This window comes from Canis aureus, chromosome 28, assembly GCF_053574225.1.
Source record: "Canis aureus isolate CA01 chromosome 28, VMU_Caureus_v.1.0, whole genome shotgun sequence".
NCBI lineage: Eukaryota > Metazoa > Chordata > Mammalia > Carnivora > Canidae > Canis > Canis aureus.
Window position 1 is genome coordinate 9,292,023 of NC_135638.1, and position 22,532 is coordinate 9,314,554.

General features: G+C 38.5%; 1 protein-coding gene and 1 pseudogene across 7 annotated transcripts in view; one reads left to right on the forward strand and one right to left on the reverse strand.

Moving 5' to 3' along the window:
• The window catches only part of WWP1 (WW domain containing E3 ubiquitin protein ligase 1), a 117,207-nt gene that overhangs the window by 33,283 nt on the left and 61,392 nt on the right, over positions 1-22,532 (reverse strand). For all 7 annotated transcript variants that reach the window (XM_077876357.1, XM_077876356.1, XM_077876359.1 and 4 more), the window contains 5 exons: positions 4,071-4,166; positions 2,302-2,476; positions 655-709; positions 485-569; positions 227-355 (listed from right to left, as the gene is read on the reverse strand). In XM_077876357.1, the coding sequence (XP_077732483.1) occupies positions 227-355; positions 485-569; positions 655-709; positions 2,302-2,476; positions 4,071-4,166 (540 nt within the window). The remainder of the gene's footprint in view (positions 1-226; positions 356-484; positions 570-654; positions 710-2,301; positions 2,477-4,070; positions 4,167-22,532) is intronic.
• On the forward strand, positions 5,658-6,137 carry LOC144300387 (large ribosomal subunit protein uL24 pseudogene; annotated as a pseudogene).

Genomic DNA, 22,532 nt, shown 5'->3' on the forward strand with positions numbered 1-22,532 from the left:
GTGCTTAGAGCAATCCTCTGCATACAGCAATCACTAGATAAATATCTGCTATTGTTATTATTACCACATTATGCACTACAAATTCATTCTGTAGTAACGTAAAGCAAAGATAGGTATACTGGGCTATTACTTATATAGGTTTTCTTGATCCACAAAGTACAAATCTGTTGCTAAACTTGAGGCTACCTCATTAAACAACATTTAAGAATTTCAGGTTTTCACTTACACGGATGATTTTCCATTGCGAGGATCTTTGAATGTTGTTGTTCTTGTATTATGATCAACAAAGTATCTAACACCTTCCCGAGTATACCTAATTTCCCAGCCTTCTGGCAGGGGTTCTTCATTCTGTAAGCTAAAAGACAAAGTTACAATCACAACGTGAACATTTTCTATGCACTAAAGACATCTGAATCAAGGTTTATTTGATTCTACGTATAAATATATGTAAGATGACTTAAATAAAGCCTTAGTACCCACATACCCTTGAGTTCTTGGATCTTCCCACTGGGTTGTTTTTGTGTTATGATTCACAAAGTAAACCCTGTCGGTTGAATCCACTCTTTTTTCTAAAAAAATAAAGTGAGCATAGCATTTAATGACTATTTACTATCTATACCTTCATATATTTTTACCATCAACATATCAGCTTACCCCAGCCTGGTGGCAAAGGCCCGTATGGGTCATTTTCTGCAGCTAACATTGAAGCCTGATTGGAGAAAGGATTGGAAGGAAAAAAAATACTTTAATATAAAAGCAGAGGTAAACTAAACACTTGGTAGAACATTTTTATACCAATTTTCTAAAAAATATGATAAAGGAATGTGAATATAGTAATTTCAAGATACAAAGTACATTTTAAAATGTCATGAGTTAAAAGGAGTCACTCAGTTGATAAGATCATTAGTTTTTCTAAGATGATTTAGAAATAATGACATCAATATTTTAATTTCTTAGCCCTTTTTAATAATCTATTAGGAGTAAACTGAGAGAGTAGAGCTACAGAAAATTGTTGTGTTTAAATGAAAAATATTGTTTGTTTAAAAGTGCAACAAATTCTCTTTAAAACAAATGCCTATTAATAAAAACAAAACCAACATTAAAATCCAGTATCATCTTTATACAAATAAATTTTTATCTTAATATTAATCTTTTATATATTCATACATAAAATCATTCAAGCTTAGATATATTATAACCCAGAAATATAGTCTAAAGAAAATGTAAACATTCTAACACTTTTAAAAATGATAAATATAAAAATCATCACCTGAAAAATTAAAGCTTAATGAAAAAGGATATGCATCTTGATAAATATTTTATAACCTTACAACAGATACTGTTAATTTTACCCAATATCCATTTCCCACACTTCCTTCTTTGACACTCAAACCACTGTTTTGTTCAAGGTAGCAATGTGTCCATCTAATAATTCCATTCCCAGCCTTCCTCACAGCTGGGTTGGTATAATGACCAGTTCTAACCAGTGAATACTGGCACAAGTCCCTGGTAAGGGCATCCCTTTCTGAGTAAAAAGGCAGGGCTTGCAAGGGCTTCTCACTCCTCTTTCCCTTTCTTCTTGCCTACACTGGGTAATGAAGCCCAAAGGACAGCAAATCTTATGACTGAGGTAAGAAAGATGAAGCATGGTAATGATGCACAAAGAATTGCCAGGAGGCATTACTGAGCCAATGTAACTGTTAGCCCTGGGCTTTTACCCCAGACGTGTGCTATACTTAGATAATTACACCTCAACCTATTTAAGGATGTCCTATGCAGGAGAACACACTTCTAATACATCCCTATGACCTAATTCTGACCCAAAGTTTTCATGTATACAGCTAAACTGGTCAGATTTTCAGATTGCATTAGATTTTTTGGACAAAACTATCTCTAATCCCAGGAATACTTCTGGTAGGCCAAACATATGAAAGTGTTGATGGGAATCAGAATAGCTGGAAAATGGCAAGACTGGTCTTAAGTAAAATAACTGATTTAAAGCAAAAAAATGATTATTATTAAAGGCAAAGGACTGGGGACTAGCAAAGACAAATTATTTCATTTAGAAATTTTTACTTATGAAACTATCACTTAATAAAGACAAAAACTATACTTCTGTTAGTAAACTAGAATTTAAAAAACTTAGAAGTGTGTATGTATATCAGAAATACTTATTATTTATTAAAGAGAAAATAAAAAATACCTTGCAATGTAGTCTATAACGTTTAAAAATCACCAAAGTAGAAAAGAGAAAATGCCTGGAGGAAAGAGTTGTACTGACATCTTAAAATCTGCTATTACCGAATAGAGGTATCGCTGGTTGAACTGTTGCATAGCTCCCTGCAGCTGATTCCGCTGAGACTGCCATTGCTCAAAGTTTCTAACAGACTCCATGGTAGGCCGCTGCCAGGTCGTTGTTCTGGTGTTATGATCCACATAATAAACTCTGCCACGATCATCAACTCTTCTTTCCCAACTACCACAAGCAAAATAAGCATTAATAAACATTAAACAAGAATGTCTTAATATTAGAAACTGGAAAGTACTGAGTTAACAGTTCACTCATATAACTTAAAAAGCAAGTGAGACATGACAACATAATTTTAAATATTGACATTCTTCAGAAAAATTCTGAACATGTAACTTGCTTTTTTTAGCTAAGTTGCCTTCCCATTCTACTACTACATGATTTCTAAGAACTATCCAAAAAAGGAGCCTAAGACTGAACAATCTTAGTATCAATCTGACTGCCCTCTCTCTTTTTCTTGTTAAGAAGTTACTGCATGCTTACTGGATAGCTAGCAATCTTGCCCCTTTAGCCACTGCCTAAGTTCAGGGCTGTAACTCAACCCTTACAGGTCTTTAACATTCCTGCTGTTATGTGGCTGCTGCACACAAGCACAGGTTCAACCGTGTCATTCTACCTAGCACAGCTCTCCAGCACAGCATAAAAATGAACCCATTCACTATTTCAGTCTCATCTTCCCTAAGATCTTTCAAGGGACCCACATGAGAGCCAAATCAACTACCTGCTGGGCCCAAATATATCATACTTTATGTTGTCATCTCTTTGAATATTCCCTTAAGACAAAATGCCCTTCCTTATTTTGCCACCAACTGGAGTTCTCCCCATTCTCCCAGGTTCAGTTAACCAACCTTAAGTCAATTTGTGCTATTAACTTATATAGCTTGTTTGAGAAACGAGACAAGCCTAGGGTTCTCCTACCCTGCCCCCATCTCAGCTCCCTTGCCAACACTTCTTCTCTGTGCCATTAAACCATACAATGATTTAAAAATCCTTTCAGCAACACATCTCACAGAAATAACACTTCTTGTTTTGAATTTTCTGGACTTTGTGTTTTATATTGGTGGACTTTAACTTACATCTGGAAGGACAGATATTCTGAGTAGCAAAGACAATAAGGAAAATATTTCAGGCACAGACACTATTTGAGGAGAATATAAGTAATTCCACTAGCTATCAGCACAATATATAAAAAAGGTTATGAAATATAAGAACACAAAGGAAAAGGATCTGTTTGTGAATTTTTGTGAAAGACAGCCTAACAGAATTTTATTTAGCATGTAATAGAAATCTTCTTATGCATTTAAGACCCTCTATCATTTTAGCCATAATGTAATATAATTTCACTTGTAGTAATCTTTTAGATTGTAACTTTGAACTACTCTAACATCTCTTATGTCATTAAATCTCATGAAATAACAAAGCTTAGATCACTATCTTTGGAGAACCATACACATACATTTTTCTCAATAGGCCTTTCATTCCTTAAAAAATAATGACAAGCACTAAATTTGGACCAAAATTCTACAATTACTCTCAGAAACTCATGCCAGTGCTTGACAATCTCTTGAGGAAGCCACTTCAGACGAACTGTAGAAGAGATACGATATAACAAATCTCCTTTACTGAAGTTGCCATTCACAAAAGTAAAGGAAGGAAATATAACATGCACAATGAAAGAATCATGTTATGTTTTAATAAATAAATTTCAGAAATCACATGTATAATAAAACACAACTGGAGATGCATAAAGATGCCACATTACCCTGGAGGTAAAGGTTGAGGCCTCTCCCATGTAGTCGTTCGAGTGTTATGATCCACATAATAAGTTCTACCATGAGGATCTTTTCTCTGTTCCCACCTTTAATAAAAATGCAAATACAAAAGTAGAAGATAATAAACTAAGACAATCTGAAAAATCATTCCGTCTTAGAATCAGGAAAATTACCGGTTTTACTTCAAAAGGTTATATATACACACATATATAAAAGTTTCTTTTCCCAATTATCAGTGTCTTTTAAGTTCTTAATTATCCATTTTTTTTTAATTTTTATTTATTTATGATAGTCACACAGAGAGAGAGAGAAGCAGAGACATAGGCAGAGGGAGAAGCAGGCTCCATGCACCGGGAGCCCAACGTGGGATTCGATCCCGGGTCTCCAGGATCACGCCCCAGGCCAAAGGCAGGCGCTAAACCGCTGCGCCACCCAGGGATCCCTATCCATTTTTTTATTAACAGTTTTGGAAACTCAGTAAATACAGTTAGCAAATGAGTATAAAGTAAAAATAAGTCTGCTTCTCCCTCTTTCTCAGCCCCTCACCCTGCTGGTGTGCTCTCTCAAATAAATAATATCTTAAAAAAAAAAATGAAAAAGACAAATTTAACCAAAAGTAGAGGAAATTTCAGCCTAATACCACACTCAATGTTAATGAGGTAATATTCACTTTTGCCTGCAATTTCAAAAATATATCTCTAAAAGATTTTTAGAAAAAAAAAAGATTTTTAGCTGAAACTGCATTAAAGAAATATGTGGGGACACTGCTCCAAAAAATTTCTTCTATATGCAAACAGTGTCTTTTTGTGTATAACTATCTTCCTCTTGCTTCTGGTAAAACTCCTGAGTTTATGGGCATCCCAATTTCATCTTTTTCTGTTCTATCTAAAAGACTCTCAACTTCTTATTTTCCCTACTCTTGTTTTCTCCTCTGTGACTCCTGTTTCTTCTTCTCCATTCTTTCTGTAATATGGTATAGAAAAAAATGATAAATATAAAATATAAAAACCTGATTATTTCTGATGTTAGCATTCTTGTTTTCAATTGAAAGTAGAATAAATGGAAGTATTTTTCTCCCTCTTAAATAAACTCAGGAACTCAATTTAATTTGATTCCTTTCGGATTAGAGAGGCCTTTAATTATTAAGCTCTTTTTTGTTTCTTAAGAGTTACTTTTTTGAGAGATAGAGAAAGAGAAAGAATCCCAAGCAGACTTCCTGCTGTGCCTGGAGCCCAACACAGGGCTCAATCTCACCTGAGATCATGACCTGAGTGAAATCCAAGAGTTGGACACTCAACCAACTGGGTCACTCAGGCGCCCCTAAATTTTCTTACACGATGATTACACATATTAAGGCTATTGACTAAGCAAGGTACACACATACTTTTAAAAGACATGCAAAAAAAATTAATAGTTTGCTTAAGCTGCATCCAATAAACAGAAGTCACAAAATGCCTCAAGAGTAGCTATGAACAAAAATGCTGAAGTACACAACTGACTCAGGATCATGTAAGTTGTCAAACTTATCTATCGCTCTCTTCCCTTTTGTGGCCATTGCTGAAGCACCGGCAGTCAAAATGAAATTCAAGCCCTTTGTGACTTTTGATTAGAGCAAGAACTAAACAAGACATTTTTTTCTCTTTTTTTTCAAACAAGACATTCCAATGCACCTTCCCACATTTGGAAGAAGATTATGTCTTCCTCTCTTTCCAAAGAGCTGAGACAGAAGTACAATGACTGATCCATGCCCATCCAAAAGGATGATGAAGTAGAGGTTGTGCGAGGACACTACAAAGGCCTGCAAGCTAGCAAAGTAGTCCAGGTTTACAGGAAGAAATATGTCATCTACACTGAACAAGTATAGTGAGTGGTACAGTGAGTGAAGGTGAATGGCACAACTGTCCATGTGGGCATTCACCCTAGCAAAGTGGTTATCACTAGACTAAAACTGGACAAAGACTGCAAAGAGATCCTTGAACATAAAGCTAAATCTCACCAAGTTCGGAAAGACAAAGGGCAAGTAGAAGGAAGAAACAAGTGAAAAGATGCAGCAATAAAATAATCATATATGACTTTATTAAATAAAAAACTGTTAAACTGAAAAACAAAATAAAACAAAACACTGTTGTATAAAATCTTACACTGCAACAGCCATGCTACCCTATACTACAAAAATTTAGGTATTTTTTTTACAAAAAAGCATTTCAGATTTTTAGATTTTATTTGCTTTTATTTTATTGCTTTTATTTTTTTTATAATAAAAAAACCCTGAATTCATCTTTTTCTGTTCTATCTCAAAGACTTTCAACCTCTTATTTTCCCCACTCTTGTTTTCTCATATTTGCTTTTACATAATAAAAATTCATGGGAAGGCAGGATTCAAATATGAAATTTTATTTTTAAAACATTTCAGGAATATTTGCAATATATATCAATCACCAATTGATATGTATGAAAGCTCAACAGCCCAAAACAAATATCTTCAAAATGTATGAAGTTTCAAGAACCTCCTGATAATGGTATTTATGCTATTTTTAGGTATTCCTGTAATCAGTCCTTGGATTTTTGTTGCAATTCTGCAGCAGAATTTCCAGGTTTCCATCCTTTTTTTACAAATACTCTTTACCATGTTTAATTTAGGTTTAATTTTTATCAAAGTTATATACATTTTCACATAGTTTTATACCTTCCTAGTTATATAGTTATACATATCTTCATACATACAGACTACGGGGCTCACTATAAAAAACAATGCCCTTACTTCATTTTCCATTCCACAAGGGCAACACTTTCAACTGTTTTCGCCAATTTTTTTAGTATTTATCTGTTTTCATATTAATAAGCTTACTTTATTATTTTATATTTAATTTCAAACAATAATATATTGATTTCTCACTGTGAAAGGTGAAGCTGTTAGTCTCCGTCCTGCAAACATATATATGCATATACACTCTCTAACACTCACCCTCTGTTGACCATTCCAAACACACACATATATTCCATGTCTTTCCCTTATAATATAAAACCCTCCTGACAACTGAGTCATGGAACCTAACATGTCTTTTGTCTCCTTTCTTCCCATTTCCTTATTTTCTATGTATTTATTAAATTCCAAATACTTTTCCAGCTGCATAAATGTTCTCTCAAACTATTCAGAGTCATCAGGTATTTATTAATCACAGTTATCTCCCAATGAGCTGCTGGTCTCGCCAGGCCAACTGGGAAGCCTGCAGCATGCCTGCCATTTTGGCCTTCCTTTCACCATCATCCTCCTGGTGATTCCTTTCATTCCATTTCCATCAAGACACCTAAGATCTGGAGCCTGTGTCTTTCACATTCAGTAGCTAATTTTAGAGAAAGACGAGTCCTGGTAGCTTCCTAAGAAAGAATACATGGGAAACAAACCTTGAAAACCAAGGATGTCTGAAAATATATTTATTCTATGCACACACTCTACAGTGTGGCTGATTATAGAAATCTATATTGTGTTTAATTTCCCTCAACTTTGAGTTGGCCTAATAACTTCTTGTGCTGATTCTGAGAACTCTAATACTATTCTGATAAGTATGAGATCTGCTTTAATTCTCTTTTAAAAATCTTTGGGAATGTTTAAATTTTTTTTTTTTGGCCCAAACATACCTAAAATTTTCACAAAACGGCATCTTAAAACATTTCATTTTCACTCATTATCCTGAGTTTTGCTCAGCCCCCCACCCCTGCTTCTTAAAAAGATTTATTTATTCATAAGAGACACAGAGAGAGAAAGAGAGAGAGAGAGTCAGAGATAATAGGCAGAGGGAGAAGCAGGCTCCCCACAGGGAGTCTGATGCGGGACTTGATCCGAGGACCCCAGGATCACACCCTGAGTCAAAGGCAGATGCTCAACCACTGAGCCACCCAGGTGTCATTGCTGAGCCCCTTTAATAAGAAAATCCATTCCTTCCCTCATGTTTGAGTTTTTATTAAGGATTTCCTCCCATTTTCTCTTTTTCTGGAACCTTTCTCATCAGAGCCTTTGAACTAATACTCTACATTTTCTATTTTATTTCTTTTATAAATCTTTTTGTTCAATTTTCTGGGTAATTTCTTTACCTTTATGAACCAAAATTTCCACTGAATTAGATTTCTAAGAGCTCTTGGTTCTCTGAGTACTCTGTATTTACATCTCTTTCTTATTTTTTCAATAATAAATTTTTTATTGGTGTTCAATTTGCCAACATACAGAATAACACCCAGTGCTCATCCTGTGAAGTGCCCCCTTCAGTGCCCGTCATCCATTCACCCCCATCCCCCGCCCTCCTCCCCTTCTACCACCCCTAGTTCGTTTCCCAGAGCTAGGAGTCTTCATGTTCTGTCTCCCTTTCTGATATTTCCTACCCATTTCTTCTCCCTTCCCTTCTATTCCCTTTCACTATTATTTATATTCCCTAAATGAATGAGACCATATAATGTTTGTCCTTCTCCGACTGACTTATTTCACTCAGCATAATACCCTCCAGTTTCATCCACCTCGAAGCAAATGGTGGGTATTTGTCATTTCTAATGGCTGAGGAATATTCCATTGTATACATAAACCACATCTTCTTTATCCATTCATCTTTCGATGGACACCGAGGCTCCTTCCACAGTTTGGCTATTGTGGACATTGCTGCTAGAAACAACGGGGTGCAGGTGTCCCGGCGTTTCATTGCATCTGTATCTTTGGGGTAAATCCCCAGCAGTGCAATTGCTGGGTCATAGGGCAGGTCTATTTTTAACATTTTGAGGAACCTCCACACAGTTTTCCAGAGTGGCTGCACCAGTTCACATTCCCACCAACAGTGCAAGAGGGTTCCCTTTTCACCGCATCCTCTCCAACATTTGTGGTTTCCTGCCTTGTTAATTTTCCCCATTCTCACTGGTGTGAGGTGGTATCTCATTGTGGTTTTGATTTGTATTTCCCTGATGGCAAGTGATGCAGAGCATTTTCTCATATGCGTGTTGGCCATGTCTATGTCTTCCTCTGTGAGATTTCTCTTCATGTCTTTTGACCATTTCATGATTGGATTGTTTGTTTCTTTGCAGTTGAGTTTAATAAGTTCTTTATACATCTTGGAAACTAGCCCTTCATCTGATAGGTCATTTGCAAATATCTTCTCCCATTCTGTAGGTTGTCTTTGAGTTTTGTTGACTGTATCCTTTGCTGTGCAAAAGCTTCTTATCTTGATGAAGTCCCAATAGTTCATTTTTGCTTTTGTTTCTTTTTCCTTCGTGGATGTATCTTGCAAGAAGTTACTGTGGCCGAGTTCAAAAAGGGTGTTGCCTGTGTTCTCCTCTAGGATTTTGATGGACTCTTGTCTCACATTTAGATCTTTCATCCATTTTGAGTTTATCTTTGTGTATGGTGAAAGAGAGTGGTCTAGTTTCATTCTTCTGCATGTGGATGTCCAATTTTCCCAGCGCCATTTATTGAAGAGACTTTCTTCCAATGGATAGTCTTTCCTCCTTTATCGAATATTAGTCGACCATAAAGTTCAGGGTCCACTTCTGGATTCTCTGTTCTGTTCCATTGATCTATGAGTCTGTTTTTGTGCCAGGACCACACTGTCTTGATGACCACAGCTTTGTAGTACAACCTGAAATCTGGCATTGTGATGCCCCCAGATTTGGTTTTCTTCTTTTTTAAAATTTGCCTGGCTATTCGGGGTCTTTTCTGATTCCACACAAATCTTAAAATAATTTGTTCTAACTCTCTGAAGAAAGTCCATGGTATTTTGATAGGGATTGCATTAAACGTGTAAATTGCCCTGGGTAACACTGACATTTTCACAATATTAATTTTGCCAATCCATGAGCATGGAATATTTTTCCATCTCTTTGTGTCTTCCTCAATTTCTTTCAGAAGTGTTCTATGTTTTTAGGGTATAGATCCTTTACCTCTTTAGTTAGGTTTATTCCTAGGTATCTTATGCTTTTGGGTGCAATTGTAAATGGGATTGACTCCTTAATTTCTCTTTCTTCAGTCTCATTGTTAGTGTATAGAAATGCCACTGACTTCTGGGCATTGATTTTGTATCCTGCCACGCTGCCAAATTGCTGTATAAGTTCTAGCAATCTTGGGATGCAGTCTTTTGGGTTTTCTATGTAGAGTATCATATCATCGGCGAAGAGGGAGAGATTTGACTTCTTCTTTGCCAATTTGAATGCCTTTAATGTCTTTTTGTTGTCTGATTGCTGAGGCTAGGACTTCCAGTACTACGTTGAATAGCAGTGGTGAGAGTGGACATCCCTGTCTTGTTCTGATCTTAGGGGAAAGGCTCCCAGTGCTTCCCCATTGAGAATGATATTTGCTGTGGGCTTTTCGTAAATTGCTTTTAAAATATTGAGGAATGTTCCCTCTATCCCTACACTCTGAAGAGTTTTGATCAGGAATGGATGCTGTATTTTGTCAAATGCTTTCTCTGCATCTATTGAGAGGATCATATGGTTCTTGGTTTTTCTCTTGCTGATATGATGAATCACACTGATTGTTTTACGAGTGTTGAACCAGCCTTGTGTCCCGGGGATAAATCCTACTTGGTCATGGTGAATAGTTTTCTTAATGTACTGTTGGATCCTATTGGCTAGTATCTTGTTGAGAATTTTTGCATCCATGTTCATCAGGGATATTGCTCTATAATTCTCCTTTTTGGCAGGGTCTTATCTGGTTTTGGAATTAAGGTGATGCTGGACTCACAGAATGAATTTGGAAGTACTCCATCTCTTTCTATCTTTCCAAACAGCTTTAGTAGAATAGGTATTGTTTCTTCTTTAAACATTTCATAGAATTCCCCAGGGAAGCCATCTGGCCCTGGACTTTTGTGTCTTGGGAGGTTTTTGATGACTGCTTCAATTTCCTCCCTGGTTATTGGCCTGTTCAGGTTTTCTATTTCTTCCTGTTCCAGTTTTGGTAGTTTGTGGCTTTCCAGAAATGTGTCCATTTCTTCTAGATGGCCTAATTTATTGGCGTATAGCTGTTCATAATATGTTTTTAAAATCGTTTGTATTTCCTTGGTGTTGGTAGTGATCTCTCCTTTCTCATTCATGATTTTATTGAGTCTTCTCTCTCTTCTTTTTAATAAGGCTGGCTATGGCTTATCTATCTTATTAATTCTTTCAAAGAACCAACTCCTGGTTTTGTTGATCTGTTCCACAGTTGTTCTGGTCTCGATTTCGTTGAGTTCTGCTCAAATCTTTATGAACTCTCTTCTTCTGCTGGGTGTAGGATCTATTTGCTGTTTTTTCTCTAGCTCCTTTAGGTGCAAAGTTAGCTTTTTTATTTGATTCTTTCCAGTTTTTGGATGGATGCTTGTATTGTGATGTATTTCCCCCTCAGGACTGCTTTTGCTGTATCCCAAAAAATTTGAACGGTTGTATCTTCATTCTCATTAGTTTCCATGAATCTTTTTAATTCTTCCTTAATTTCCTGGTTGACCCTTTCATCTTTTAGCAAGATGGTCCTTAATCTCCATGTGTTTGAAGTCCTTCCAAACTTCTTGTTGTGATTTAGTTCTAATTTCAAGGCATTATGGTCTGAGAATATGCAGGGGATGATCCCAATCTTTCGGTATTGGTTAAGACCTGATTTGTGACCCAGTATGTGGTCTATTCTGGAGGAAGTTCCACGTGCACTTGAGAAGAATGTGTATTCAGTGGAGTTTGGATGTAAAGTTCTGTAGATATCTGTGAAATCCATCTGGTCCAGTGTATCATTTAAAGCTCTCGTTTCTTTGGAGATGTTGTGTTTAGAAGACCTATTGAGTGTAGAAAGTGCTAGATTGAAGTCACCAAGTATAAGTGTATTATTATCTAAGAATGTCTTAATTTTGGTTATTAATTAATTGATATATTTGGCAGCTCCCACATTCGGGGCATATATATTGATGATTGTTAAGTCCTCTTGTTGGATAGATCCTTTAAGTATGATATAGTGTCCCTCTTCATCTCTCACTACAGTCTTTGGGGTAATATTTAGTTTATCTGATATAAGGATGGCTACCTCTGCTTTCTTTTGAGGACCATTTGACTGGTAAATGGTTCTCCAACTTTTTATTTTCAGACTGTAGGTGTCCTTCTGTCTAAAATGAGTCTCTTGTAGACAGCAAATAGATGGGTCCTGCTTTTTTATCCAGTCTGAAACCCTGCACCTTTTGATGGGGTCATTAAGCCCATTCACGTTCTGAGTTACTATTGAAAGGTACGAGTTTAGTGTCATCATATCTATTCAGTCCCTGTTTTTGTGGATTGTTCCATTGGACTTCTTCTTAAAGGGGGATTTTGAGAGTCCTCCTTAAAATTTCTTGCAGAGCTGGTTTGGAGGTCACATATTCTTTCAGCTCCTGCCTGTCTTGGAAGCTCTTTATCTCTCCTTCCATTCTGAATGAGAGCCTTGCTGGATAAAGTATTCTTGGTTGCATGTTTTTCTCATTTAGGACCCTGAATATATCCTGCCAGCCCTTTCTGGCCGGCCAGGTCTCTGTGGAGAGGTCTGCTGTTACCCTAATACTCCTCCCCATAAAAGTCAGGGATTTCTTGTCTCTTGCTGCTTTAAGGATCTTCTCTTTATCTTTGGAATTTGCAAGCTTAACTATTAAATGTCGAGGTGTTGAACGGTTTTTCTTGATTTTAGGGGGGGATCTCTCTATCTCCTGGATCTGAATGCCTGTTTCCCTTCCCAGATTAGTCAAGTTTTCAGCTATGATTTGTTCAAATACATATTCTGGCCCTCTGTCCCTTTCGGCGCCCTCGGGAACCCCAATTAAACATAGGTTTTTCTTCCTCAGGCTGTCATTTATTTCCCTTAATCTATCCTAATGGTCTTTTAATTGTCTCTTTTTTCCTCAGTTTCCCTCTTTGCCATCAACTTGTCTTCTATGTCACTCACTCGTTCTTCCACTTCGTTAACCCTCGTCGTTAGGACTTCTAGTTTGGATTGCATCTCACTCAATTGATTTTTAATTTCTGCGTGATTAGATCTAAATTCTGCAGTCATGAAGTCTCTTGAGTCCTTTATGTTTTTTTCTAGAGCCACCAGTAGCTGTATAATAATGCTTCTGAATTGGCTGACATTGAATTGTAATCCAGATTTTATAACTCTGTGGGAGAGAGGACTGTTTCTGATTCTTTTGAGGTGAGGTTTTCCTTCTAGTCATTTTGCTCAGTGCAGAGTGGCCAAAAACAAGTTGTATTGGGAAAAGGAGAAAAAGAGAGGAAAGAAAGAAGGAAAGAAAGGAGAAAAAGAAAAAAGGAAAAAGGAAGAAAAAAAGAAAAAAGAAAGTAAGGAAAAAAAGGGGTGGGGAAGCAAACAAATCAAAACGCAAAACAAACAAACAAACAAACAACACAGAGGAGTATCCTCTGATTCTGTGTACTTTAAGTCCCTTGACTTCCCCTGGAACTTTCCAGTGCTGCTTGGTCAATAATTTGTTTTTCCCCTGTCCGTCTAGCTGGTCTCTGAGGGAGGGGCCTGTTGTGCTGATTTTCAGGTGTTAGCACTTGGGGGAGCTGCTCTGCCCCCTGCCTGGTGTAGGGCTCAGTGAGTAATGTTTATCCTGTTTATCTGGTGAGGCCACTGTGAGGCTCAGTGGAGGCTGTTTACCCTGTGAGGCCCCAGGAGGAACAACCACAGTGGCGTTGGCCAGCTCTGGAGCCCTGGATTCAGCTCCCGCAGTAACTTCGCGGAACTCTCAGTCTGCAGGGGCGGGGATGCTCCGGGGGCGGGGCCCTGATCTGCTCAGCTAGGGGCAGGAGTGTCCTTGCTGTCCTGTCCCTCCTGGCTTCTGCCTGTCCCGGGGGGGAGGGCGGGGGGGGGGAGACCGGATTCTGGGCTGTTGCTGTGCTCCCGGGCCTGCGCTGTTGGATTCGTTCTCCCAGCCGCGCAGCCCCCTCTCCGCGGAGCCGCTGCCTGAGCCCCTACGAGCTCCCGGGGCCATGCAACCCTCTCCGCGCGGAGCCTCTTCCTCTGCTGGAGCCGCCTCCGAGCTGTTCCTGGGGCAGCGCAGCCCCCTCTGCACGGAGCCTCCGCCCGAGCCCCTCGGAGCTGCTCCCGGGTCCAGCCATATGTGCGCTACAGCCCTTTAAGGAGCTCGGTGCACTCTCCCCGGGCGCAGGTGTCTGTTAGTGTCCCAGGGAGCCTGAGGGCATCGCCGCCCTCCTGGGATCCTGCTCTAACTCCCTGCGAGAGCCTTTCTGCCCGGGGAGATTGGTGAAGCTCCTGTTTCTCCGAGATGGGGCTTTCCTGTCCTGGGGGCACTCGCGGGGCCCCTCCCCCTTGGATGCCTTTTGTTTCTTTACCCCCCCCCCCCTTCCTACCTTGATAGAAGCGTGAACTCTTCTCACTATAGCATTTCAGCTGTTCTCTCTTTAAATCTCAGGCCGAATTCGTAGATTTTCAGGATGATTTGAAGGTTTTCTAGGTAATTTGGTGGGGACAGGTAACTTGGGGACCCTACTCTTCCGCCCTCTTGCCCCTCCCCCTCTTTCGTTAAGTTTTATCTACTCTTATGTCTCTGAGCTTATTAAAACTGACTGGGACCTTAGTGTGCCTGGGTGTAGATTCTGGGATTGACTGAAGGAGCACAGAATGAGGCTATTTCCTTGGAGAACAGAGACCAGTATTTTTAGTCTTTTTTAGGGTGAGGGGTTTCAATAAAAGGCAGTTCCAATCTGCATAGAAAGGTAAAATCCTATTGTCAATATTCTGGGATTTGAGTAGGTAAGAATGCTGTACGTTGGAAAACTTACTTAAAACTTTATTCACTTACTCATCTCCTAAAGGTTCACTTATGTCCCGATTTAGCACAGTCCTTGCCTTTAAGTGTGCCTGGTGTCCCCAAGTGCAGAAAACTTCCAGAGAAAACACCTGTAGGCAGGGTAGTAGTCCTAGCTGCAGCGAGGGAAATTAAGGATTCATTTCTCAAAGTGACTTTCAATCTTGCAGCTTATAGTAGTGTCATCTTCACCACCACTTCCCACTCTATCTGATGCTACCAATTCCTGACCCTTTTGGAGTGCCAATGTGGAGATCAGGCTTGTCCCCTTCCCAGGCCAGAATTTAGCTCCCCTAGGTTTGCTAGGTCAGCTCTACTCAATCATCTTCCAGATGACCACAACCTCATGAGAACCTGCATAGAAGCACCCAGCTAAGCCACTTCCAGATTCCGAATCCTCAAAAACCACTTAAGATGATATGGCTTTGTTGTTTTAACTGCTAAATTTGGGGATAATTTGTTACACAACAATAATACACAAGGAAATACTACAAAACCATTCAACTCTTGATCTCAGCCCTGGTCTTGATCTCAGGGCTGTGAGTTCAGGCCCCATGCTGGGCTCCATACTGGGTGTGGAGTCTACTTAAAATGAATAAGGCAAAATAACATATTTAGACCACAAGCTTCATGAAGGTTGAGCTTTAAGTCTGTACTGCTTATCATGTATTAACAGCAAAAAGCCCAGTGCCTGCCACAGAAGAGGTGCTTAAATAAATATTTACTAAATATTTGCTCAATGTGTGAATCTACTTGTACTGATATTGACATATGACAAAGTTTTAAAAAGCACTACTAGGTATTTAACGCAATGACTACAAAAATACTGATTTAAGGGGTGCTTGGGTGGCTGAGTCTGTTAAGCATCTTGATCTTGGTTCAGATCATGACTTCACAGATGTGAGATCAAGCCCCACATTGGGCTCCGCACTGGGCTTGAGTCTGCTTGGGATTTTCTCTCTCCTCCTCTGCCTCATCCACCACTCACATCCTAAAATTAGTAAATAAACTGATTCGAAGGGATACATGCATCTTGATGTTTATAGCAGCATTATCAACAATAACCAAATAATGGAAAGAGCCCAAATGTCCACCAAATAATGAATGGATAAAGAAAAGGTGGTATATCTACACATTGGAATATTAGTCATCAAAAACAGTGAAATCTTGCCATTTGTAACAATGTGGATGGAGCTACAGGGTATTATGCTAAGTGAAATAAGTCAGTCAGAGAAATACAAATACTACATGATGTCACACTCATAGGCGGAATTTAAGAAGCCCTAAAACCTTAAAGGATTTTACTTCCCTTGAATGTGCTTGGCATTATATTGAGCATTTCATTATCTGACAAAATTAATGTGTTTTAATGAAGTGTGTTTTAATCCTCCCAACCCCCCAGATCCAAATGAGGATTCTAGCATCAACATCAGTGTATTCATGAAAGTAAATTACTTCTGTCATTTTCAGCTTAATCTTAGATAAAGAGACAAATGAGTGGAAGGGCAGTATTATCACGTACTTAGTCTTAAAAATAGGTGGTTACTGACCGTTAATATTCCCCTTTTGTCAGCAACTCTACTGCCATGTATTGCTAGTCTTTACTCATACCTGTCATGAGTTCACATAAGTGAACCTTTAGGAGATGATGTCATGGTTCCAGTAGATTAAAGTTACTGTTACTACCAAAATTCTACCAATTAACTGACAAATAGTTCATTTTTAAAGGAGTTTATTCCATTTTTATTCTGACAAGCTTTGAAAATTTTTTCTCTTTCCAAATTGAGATTTTTTTTTCCTAAAAAATCAAACAAACTTTTGGCTTTTATTGTTTTTTTATGTTTTGCCAAGCATGTTCCTTGGCCCAAAAACTGAGGAAGAAAAGTTTAATTACTCTTTTTTAGTTTAAATAAGTTAAATCATTTATAATAATCAGTGGTAACAATTTAGTAACACTTAATAGATTAAAGGTTGCATTATTTATACTTGGGGTTTTTTTTCTAACTATTTTGTTTTTGTACTTTTAAACCATGGGGGAAGTATCACTGGTCTGTCAAGAAATAGCAGTAATTATTACTGAGTTAGATAAGTCCAGTGGACCAGTCATTTCTTGTACAAATAAAACTGGTGGTACTAATATGTATCCAGAGCAATTTGAATTGTCAACTTCATTTTCTATTAATAGCACTATATAATGACACACATAAAATCATATAGTTGACTTCTGGTAAAAAAAAAAAAAAGAAACAAAACAGATGAACACAGTCGGGGGGAAAAAAAACAGGCAAACCAGAAAACACTCCCAACTTCAGAGAACAAACTGATGATTACTAGAGTGGAAGATGGGGAGAAAGGGGAGAAAATGAGGTGGATGGATTAAATGGCTGATGGGCGTTAAAAGGGCACTTGTGATTAGCACTGGGTGTTATATTTACATGATGAATCACTACATTCTCACCTGAAACTAATTATACTGTATGTTAACTAACTGGAACTTAAATAAAAACTTGAAAAATAATTTAAAAAAAGATAAAAAGCGATTGAAAAACACTGTGTAGAGTATGATCCCATTTTCTTAAAATTATTCTATAGGTGCATCCAAAACAGTAATTTATATAGCTACTCGGTAACCTCTTCACCTGCTTCTATCTTTCCTCAAAAAACCTGTCACTATTTGGCATTACTGCAGAGGTTGTGTATGCAAGGCCCCAGCTGGTCAGCCTGCTGTTACACATACTTCACAGCAGCAGAATCTTGGGCTCCCTTGATCCTCTGAACACCCAGGGCCTAGAATAAACTCTGACACAAAGAAACTCTTATATATTTACTGGTGGAACAATATATAGACACAATCTCTGAGTGTTTTTGTCTTACGTATGTTTTACTTGGTCATGTCTTAGCTTGCGATCAGAAACACATTACATTATTAGGGGAAAAAAATAAACATACCCAAGTATTTCATCTATATAATGGGCTATGAAACCTTGTTCTAGTTTTATCTCAGGTAAGCTGCAAATATTCCCAATTTAACATTCATGAATATTTATTCAGCAGGCCCTCATGTTCTAAGCATAACGCAAGCCATTGATTCTTTGTTTTAAAGGGGGGAGGGGCAGAGGGAGATGGAACCTTAGGCAGGTTCCACAACCAGCATGGAGCCCAAAGCTGGGCTCAATCTCAAGACCCTGAGATCATCACGTGAACTAAAATCAAGATTCAGATGCTTAACTGACTGAGCCACCCAGCCACGCTGGCCACTTGTTCTTAATTTTTCCAAAACAGGGGTTCATTTTTAAATTCCAGTGTTTTTGCTATCAGATTTTACCTCTCTCCCTACTTTTTCTGTAAAGTACCAAATAGTAAATATTTTGGCTGTATGGGTGAAAAGGCAAAATCAGTAATACCATGTAGGTATTTATATAGTAAGAACAAAAAGTCCTGTCATGCCCCACACCTCATTTTCCTAGCAGCTGGTCCAAGGGGAGGCAACTTGCTAAGCTGTCACTCCCAAAGTGAGATTCTACCTTTTGAGGCAGGACAGCTGCTACAAGTGAATCCCCAATGTGTACGTGGTGCCCAAGGCCTTCTGTAGCAATGACAGAGGAAGGTACTGGTACAGGGGAAGGGGTTGTGCAGAGCAAAGCATGATGCTCTGGATTGGTCTGGGTGACTCACAGCGGTAGCCAGCTAGAGCTGTACCCATGAGTTCTACAGAAGTGGTGGGCTAGAACTGGCAAGAGATCAGAATATCCCAGTGGCGGAAATTCATGAATACTTCCCTATACGTACAAATTACCTGGCCAAATGATGAAATTTCACATGAATTCTTTAATTTCATGGATATAAGTGCTAATTTATAACTGCCACACATCACTTTAACCATAATACTCTCCTTTCTAGTATTTAGGTTTTAGTCTCTCTAGGACATTTTATATAAATTTTCACAACTTACTATTGAACGAAGATCTTGCTTTAAAAACAGTAAATGTGGAAAAATTTGGTGAAATATATTACAATAAAAATAAAAGAATTTAGGGCAGCCTGGGTGGCTCAGCGGTTTAGCACCACCTTCAGCCCAGGGTGTGATCCTGGAGACCCGGGATCAAGTCCCACATCAGGCTCCCTGCATGGAGCCTGCTTCTCCCTCTGCCTATGTCTCTGCCTCTCTCTCTGTGTGTGCATGTCTCTCATGAATAACTAAATAAAATCTTTTAAAAATAAAAAATAAAAGAATTTAGTTACTAAATGAATAACTACTGGTTTCAAAACTTGGATAATGGGATAGATAGTAAGACTTGCCTTCTCCTAAACCACAATGAATGGTTACCTCATTCTCTCCTGTACTACTAACCTCTATGTCCACGAACTCTTGCCCATCAGAAACTCACTAACCATTAAGTCTCTCCCATTTTATAAAACAAAAACTAATCCTCAGTTTTGTATCTCCTCTTAGGCATTTCTACCAACCAAATATTCCTTTCTCTGTGTGTTCACAGGTAAAAAGTTTTATATACCAGCTCTCTTTAAAAGTTTTCTAAACATATCTACCCCACCCATTCATTCACTCTATCACACAGCATTCTGAATACAGCTCCATTTCCCAGGAACTGCTTTGTCAAAGGTCAACAATAAATAATCTCTTTGTTGTTAAATTCAAGCAGTGCCTTTCAGTTCTTTTCTTACTTGAATTTTTTAGTAGTTTTTGACTTTGTTAACCATTTCCTCAGAAGGTTTTTATAAGCTAGAACCTTTGCCCAGTTGCTTACTCACTCAAAATCATTTAATCGAGCACTACTTCACTTACTTAACAAATATTTATTGAGTGCCTGCTATGTAGCAGACACAGTTTTGGGCATCAGAATATAGAAATGGACAAAATAAAGCCCTTTCCAGTCCAGTGGAGAGAAAACTGACAAGACACAAATACATGTCACGTGGTGATCTAAATGTTATAAAGAAAAATAATATAAGTTATGCTGATTAGAAGAACCCTACTCAAAAGTGTTCATACTGATTCCATTTATATTAAGTTCTGTAACAGGGAAAACTGACCTAAAATCTATAGTGGAAAAAAATCAGGACAGTGACTGACTGAAAAAGGTACTTAGAGAACTTTCTGGGGTGATAATAATATTTAGTATCTTGATAAGGGTGTGGGTTAACCCATGTATGCATTTGTCAAAACTCATCAAAATAGTGTCTTATGCATTTCCTTCTATGTAAATTTTACCTAGAAAACTTTAAGTAAATATTGAACTCTAATGATATGCAAGCTCAAGTACTGAAGGTCAAAATGTACTGATGTCTGCAACCCACTAAAATGCATTTAAAAATTAGATGGAGAGATGCCTGGGTGGCTCAGGGGTTTAGCGCTGGCCCTTGGCCCAAGGCGTGATCCTGGAGTCCTGGGATCAAGTCCCATGTCGGGCTCCATGCATGGAGCCTGCTTCTCCCTCTGCCTGTGTCTCTGCCTCTCTCATTTTCTCTCTCTCTCTCCTCTGTCTCTGTCTCTCATAAATAAATAAATTAAAAAAAACTTTTAAAAGAATAAAATAAACATAAAAGTTAGATGGATAGAGAGATGAAGAGACAGGAGATCAGCAAACAGTAAAATGTCAATTACAAAATCTAGTGGTACATATAGGTGTGTTCACTGTCAAATTCTTCTAATTTTCAGGCATGTTTGTAAATTTTCCTAGCAAAAGGCTGGAGAAAAATAAGGCAGGGTCAGGGGATGGATGCAGAGGGGCCTGATTTAAACAGGGGGAACCAGAAAAGGCCTCTGGAGTAAGCTAACATTTGAGCAGAGACCTGAATGAGTCATGCAGGTATCAGAGGAGTAACATTCCACACGAAAGTCTAGGCAAATGCAAAGGTCTCTGGGTGAGATAAGGCTTGGCCTAATACTCAAATGTCCTCTCCAGACTGGAATACTCTTCTCTCAGAACACTTGTGATTCCAGGCACTGTGATTCCACTAGTAGTTAGCTAAATAACTGAGCAAGTTACAAAGACAGGAAACATAGGAACTAAGAAACTTCTGAGGAAAGAGAGAGAAGATAATGTAAATTTGAAAACTGCTAACTCAGACAGTTACACAAAGAGAGTACTGCCTAAGCCAGAAGAATCAACTTTGGTTCCACTGTTCTATCCTTCAACCACCTCACAACTAATTACCAGGACACATCTTTTTTTTTTTTTTTTTTAAAGATTTTATTTATTTATTCATGAGACACACACACACAGAGTCAGAGAGGCAGAGACACAGGCAGAGTCGGGAGAAGCAGGTTCCATGCAGGGAGCCTGATGTGGGGCTCGATCCCAGAACTCCGGGATCATGTCCTGAGCCAAAGGCAGATGCTCAACTGCTGAGCCACCAGGCGTCCCGACCAGGACACATCTTATCATCACTCCAAGAGAACAGCATCCACCTTAGTGCTGGCTATTTTTTCATCTGGATTAGTAACTTCTAAACTTTTCTTTTTTTTAAATATTTATTTATTTATGATAGACATAGAGAAAGAGAGAGGCAGATACACAGGAGGAGGGAGAAGCAGGCTCCATGCACCGGGAGCCCGACGTGGGATTCGATCCCGGGTCTCCAGGATCGCGCCCTGGGCCAAAGGCAGGCGCCAAACCGCTGAGCCACCCAGGGATCCCCAGACTTTTCTTTTTTAAAAGCATCTTTTCTTTTAAAATCAAAAGAAATAATCTTTTAATGATTTTATTTGAGAGAGAGAGAGAAAGACAATGAGAGAGAGAGTGCACGAGCTGGAGTGAGGAGCAGAGGGAGAAGGAAAAGCAGACTCTACACTGAGCAAAGAGCCCTACAAGGGGCTCAATCCCAGAATCCTGAGATCATGACTTGAGCTGAAAACAAGAGTGGGACACTTAACTGACTGTGCCACCCAGGAGCCCCTGCTTCTAAACTTTTTTTGATGACAGCTACAGAATAAGAAATGTGGTTTACATAAACATCTCTTTATGTACTAGATTGCTATTTACAGAGATTTTATATACACAAACACCCACCAGAAAAATAAACTTTCTGGAAACGACGTTTACTCTCACTACAACTGACAGTCTTCAGTATTTTCTATTCCAGCCAATACTGATTTATTTCAATTATATGTTTCAAATGCTGGTCACAATCTACAAATGAGGTGCAAACTTGCAATCTGAAAATCACTTATCCAGGTTACTACAAAAGTCTCCTAACACAAACATCATATCTGGTGGCTACAGGCATGCTGAAGCATTTATTTGGCCCCATAGAATTAAGTTTATGTTCTTACTACCATTTTAAATCATAATGGCTGCTTCTCTCATTTATAAACCAGTTTGTTTGCTATCCTGTCTCCTTGACTCCTACTCTGTCTACACCACAGTTAGAATGAATGACCTAACTAAAATGCAAACAGGGCTATACTACGATCCTGCTTAAAAGTCATTAATGTTTATTCATGGTTTTCAGGAAAATACTCCCACACTCTCAGAAAACTATACAAAATTCTTCATAGGACTGTTTAGTCTTCAGTACATATGTCAATTCCTCAAATGCTGAACTCAAGCTGTAACAAAATACGATTTCCTGAGTTCCACTTACACATTTTTATGGATGCTAGAAATCTGAACATGCAGTTGGCTCTACTGAGAATGAAGCCTT